This window comes from Macrobrachium rosenbergii, chromosome 9 (genome assembly GCF_040412425.1).
Source record: "Macrobrachium rosenbergii isolate ZJJX-2024 chromosome 9, ASM4041242v1, whole genome shotgun sequence".
Classification (NCBI taxonomy): Eukaryota; Metazoa; Arthropoda; class Malacostraca; order Decapoda; family Palaemonidae; genus Macrobrachium; species Macrobrachium rosenbergii.
In genome coordinates this window covers 12892662-12897661 of record NC_089749.1, presented here as the reverse complement: position 1 = coordinate 12897661, position 5000 = coordinate 12892662, and the positions used below count along the sequence as shown (strand labels likewise).

General features: G+C 36.6%; 1 protein-coding gene across 1 annotated transcript in view; it reads right to left on the bottom strand.

Annotated features, from left to right (window-relative positions):
- Positions 1 to 5000, bottom strand: part of Ten-a (tenascin accessory) — a 1082171-nt gene that overhangs the window by 96630 nt on the left and 980541 nt on the right. The window contains 1 exon segment of the mRNA XM_067108410.1: positions 4039 to 4158. Within this exon segment, the coding sequence (XP_066964511.1) occupies positions 4039 to 4158 (120 nt within the window).

Sequence of the window (5000 nt, the reverse complement as noted above, 5' to 3'; positions counted from 1 at the left end):
TTCCTTCCATCTTACTCTCCACCTCTCCCATGATAATCGTTTCAGAGTGCAACTGCGAAGTATTCCTCCTGTTACACCTTTAAAATTTTTATTCTCTTAATTTCCCTTTCAGTGCTCAAGACGTCATAGGTCCCAGAAGCTTGACCTTTGGACTAGATTTCATATTCCATTCCATTCCACGGAACAAACAAAAAAAAATTTCTAAAAAAAAAAAAAAAAAAAGAATACCCGTAATGAAAAATTGACGAAAGGGTAAAAGACCATGAAACGATAAGCTAACACTTAATCATCAAACTTAAGATAAAGCCAAACGAATAAACAGGGATAAAGGCTAAGAATAATCAGCAGGCGACAGTTAAGCGCCAAGAATCAACGGATAGTTAAACGCCAAAGAATAACCAGTCAGGGGATAGTTAGGCCCCCAAAAAAAACCAATCAGGGACAGGCCAAACAGTAACCAGTCGGGGAATAACCAGAATAACTAGTCAGGGGATAGTTAAAGGCCAAAGAATGACCAGTCAGGGGATAATTAACCAGTCAGGGGAGAGTTAAAGGCCAAAGAATAACCAGTCAGGGGATAGTTAAAAAAAAATTAGAAGGGGCCAGTTAACGGCCAAAAAAAAACAGTCAAGGGACAGACCAAGAATAACCAGTCAGGGGATAGTTAACGCCAAATAATAACCAGTCAGGGGGGGGGGATAGTTAAAGCTCCGCCAAAAAAACCAGTCAGGGGATAGTTAAAGGCCAAAGAATAACCAGTCAGGTGACAGTTAAACGCCAAAGAATAACCAGTCAGGGGATAGTTAAAGACCAAAGAATAACCAGTCAGGGGATAGTTAAAGGCCAAAGAATAACAAGTCAGGGTATATTTAACCAAAGAATCAAGTCAGGGGATAGTTAAAGGCCAAAGAATAAAAAGTCAGGGGATAGTTAAACGCCAAAGAATAACCAGGGACAGTTAAACGAAAAAAAAAAAAAGTCCGGGGATAGTTAAAGACCAAAGAATAACCAGTCAGGGGATAGTTAAAGGCCAAAGAATAACCAGTCATGGTATATTTAACCAGTCAAAGGGATAGTTAAACGCCAAAAAATAACAAGCCAGGGGGAAAGTTAAAGAATAACAAGTCAGGGATAAAAAAAAAAAGTCAGGGGATAGTTAAAGACCAAAGAATAACCAGTCAGGGGATAGTTAAACGCCAAAGAATAACCAGTCAGGGGATAGTTAAACGCCAAAGAATAACCAGTCAGGGGATAGTTAAACGCCAAAGAATAACCAGTCAGGGGATAGTTAAACGCCAAAGAATAACCAGTCAGGGACAAAGTGTCTGAATGAACTCTCAGCATGGCATCCTAAATCCAAGTCTGGAGAGACTATGACTGGGTCATGTAGGTAATCAGAAAGTCCAGAATTCTAGCACAAAGTGACTTCTTCGAAACTGGTAACTGTAACAACATCTTTCCGATTTTAAACTGCAAAACGCATATTTTTGCTGGAGTTTTCTTGTACACCCCTTTAGATACAAAAAATGACTTCTTCAAAATTGGTAACTATAAAATCATCTTTCCGATTTTAACCCTGCAAAAGTGTTATTTTTTTTGTGGACTTTCCTAGTGCACCTATTTCGGTACAAAAATTACTTCGTTCAAAATTGGTCACTATAACAATATCTTTGCCATTTTACCCTGCAAAGTGTTTTTTTTTTGGTGGACCTTCCTTTAGGTACAAAAATGACTCCAAAATTCCAGGAAAAAGTGCTACCTTGATTTCAATTTTCCAGCAATAAACGAGGTCTGTAGAACCATTCCCTGTAAGGCAATCCCGAAGTGACGGACTTTATCGATTTCAGAGTGCATAAAAATGCCTCCCATAGGTCGAATTTTCAAGTGCCAACCGGATTTCCAATCACAAGTTGTATCTGGAACTTCCCAATCATGAAAAGGTGTTCATCAATCTGCTAATTTCAGAAGGGCCCCCTCCCCCTCCCAAACTCTTCTTAATTACAGAAGTGACTCCCCCAAACTTTAAATTAGAGAAGTGTCTCCCAAACTTGTAATTAGAAACGTGTCCCCAAAACTTCTTCTAAGTCAAAGTCAATGACCTCTGCAGTTCTAGAATCGTTTTGTTACGTCAGTAAATTAATATAACTTCTGTAAAAGCATTTTCTTTTTTTACACCTGAGTCCTAGAAGCTGGCACACTCACCCCTTCATTTAAAGGGTGACTCAAAATTCTCAATGAAGAATTGTTTATGAAATTCTTAATTTTCCAATATTACGAGTATTTCCAATACCCTTGGCAATAAGACAAAAATGTTTCCCTTACTTTTAGCAGCAAATGTTTCAAATAAGAACATCTACCACGTTTTCATAGATTAGTTTCTACCAAAGCTTCAACAACAAAACAGTGTAGCACACCTAAATGTGTAAGCGTTCCTTACGCAGAGAATTACAAAAGCTACTTAAAATTGTGTCGCAAATAAGTGTACTAAGTTCCTAACTATTGTACTTGACAGATTCCAGAAAAACAAAATCCCCAGTGAATCTACAGCAATAGTACGTTGCTCAAATTTCAAATGCAAAATATTTTCCATGTGACCTTAAACAGGTTGTTGAGTTTCGAAATGTAAAATATTTTCCATACGATCCTAAACAGGCTTTTGAATTTCGAAATGTAAAATATTTTCCGTATAATCCTGAACAGGTTTTTGAATTTCGAAATGTTAAATATTTTCCATACGATCCTAAACAGGCTTTTGAATTTCGATATGTAAAATATTTTCCATATAATCCTAAACAGATTTTTAAATTTCGAAATGAAAAACATTTTCCATATAATCCTAAACAGGCTTTTGAATTTCGACATGTAAAATATTTTCCATATAATCCTTAACAGGTTTTTGAATTTCGATATGTAAAATATTATCCAAATAATCCCAAATACGTATGTGACTTTCCACACAAGAAAATTGTCTCTGGACGTTCAGCTCCAAGAATGCCTCCAATTTATTGTGGTATGTTACTTCAAAAGATTTGATTGCGAATAAATGAATCTTCAACGTTAAAACCAAGTCTATCAATTATCTGTCATATCAATAGTCAGCAAATTGAGCTACCGATTTTTCAGATGGATATTGCTATTTGTGATATTCCTTATACAAAAGTTTTACGCCACATGAAAAGAATCTGAGATATTTTCGAATGTCTACTTTTTGTATAATTTTTTTGTCCAAACAGGAAATGCCGAGATGCCTAGCAATCTTTAGTTAAAAATCTTTGTCACCTCAACTTTACAATCGGCTGATTTCCTTCTTTGAAAAGGCAGAAGAACATGATAGCTACTCATCAGCTCAATGATATATATATATATATATATATATATATATATATATATATATATATATATATATATATATATATATATATATATATATATATATGTCTGTGGCTAATAATCATTATGGACTTAATAACTTACAAAATACACAATCCTTTTAAGAAACGTATATTAACTACTCATAAAATCTTTCTAAAACAGTGTTTCTCAACCTGGGGGGAGTGTCCCCCCTAGGAGGGCGTCAGCAATTCCCTCGCGAGCCCTAGGGAAAAAATTAAAAAACTCTCTAATCACATTCGTTATTCTCCTTAAAACAGTGATGAACTAATATTCAAAAGTTTATGAAAAAATGCAAAAGTATCGCCTTATGACGTTAGTTTCATACAGTCTACTAGTCTAGTTAGACTTGTTGGGCTCACCATGTTCTGTAATCATTTACCTCCCTCCCTATCCCTCGAAACCCTTTCTCTTTCTCTTTTTTTTATTCTCCTTTAAATCTGGGAGGGAATTTTACTCATAGATGCAAGAGGGGCGTGGTGATAAAAAGATTAAGAACCAGTTTTCCAAAACAACAACCTGTGACACAAACTAAAACAAGTTTCAAACAATCCGACTCAGAAAGAAATATAAATTCACATGACCTTACGAACTAGAATCCAACTCTACGAGAACACGAAGAAGAATATCCGTGGGCGTAATACTCACCATCCTCCCTTCCGCGTCGCCGTCAAGCCGAACCGAGACTCCTTGTCCACGCTGGTCCTCACGCCCACGATCCCTTGTCCCTGGGGCGTCACCACGCGGCCACGGATTACGGCAACCCGCCTGTATAGAATCCGACGAGCAATGCACAGGTGGTTAGATAAATTAGTGGGTAGGTAAACGACCAGGATTTTTTTTAAGTCATCTGCTTCTACAATATTAATAAAAAGGGGGTTGAAGGGGTCTGGTTGTTGTTGTTGTTGGTATGGTATTGGGGTATGGGGGGGTAATAACACTGGGGGGAGTCTTTCTCTGTAGGGCCAGGTAATTTATGATAATTTATGATAATGTAAAACAAGGCTGCTGGGTGCCTCATATCAATATAAATCTCTCATTATTTTTTTTTCCCATTTAGGGTTAGTTTGTAAACCAAGATCAATATTAGACTTTAGGGGGGGAGGGGAAATTTTTAAGCAAGAGAGAAATGAGAGAGGGGAAAATATCAAGTCTTAAAGGCTGGGATTTTATTACATATTAAAGGGAAAGACTTTTCTTCGGGACACCCACTGATTAACAGCTTGAAATCTTTAGCATACACACACACTATATTTTGGGGGGGCGGGGGGTTAACATGAAAACTTTCAATATAAAAAAGAAGATTGAATCCTGGCTCTTAAAATGCTATAGAGAAACAACACATGATAATTATGCATACATATAATGTATATATATCAGCAAAACCACAATTTTCGTTATATATACACATACCTATGCATACATCGACTGCATATATATATACTGTATGGAGTCAATAAACACATACACATGATAAGAACTCTTTTCTGAACAGCAATCCATAGTACATGCTATTATCACCTAGCCAAACCCAAGTAGACTGAGCAGTACAGTATTCCAATGCATTATGTTCTAAGTCAATCAGAGTAAAAATAGACCATGCATGGGGT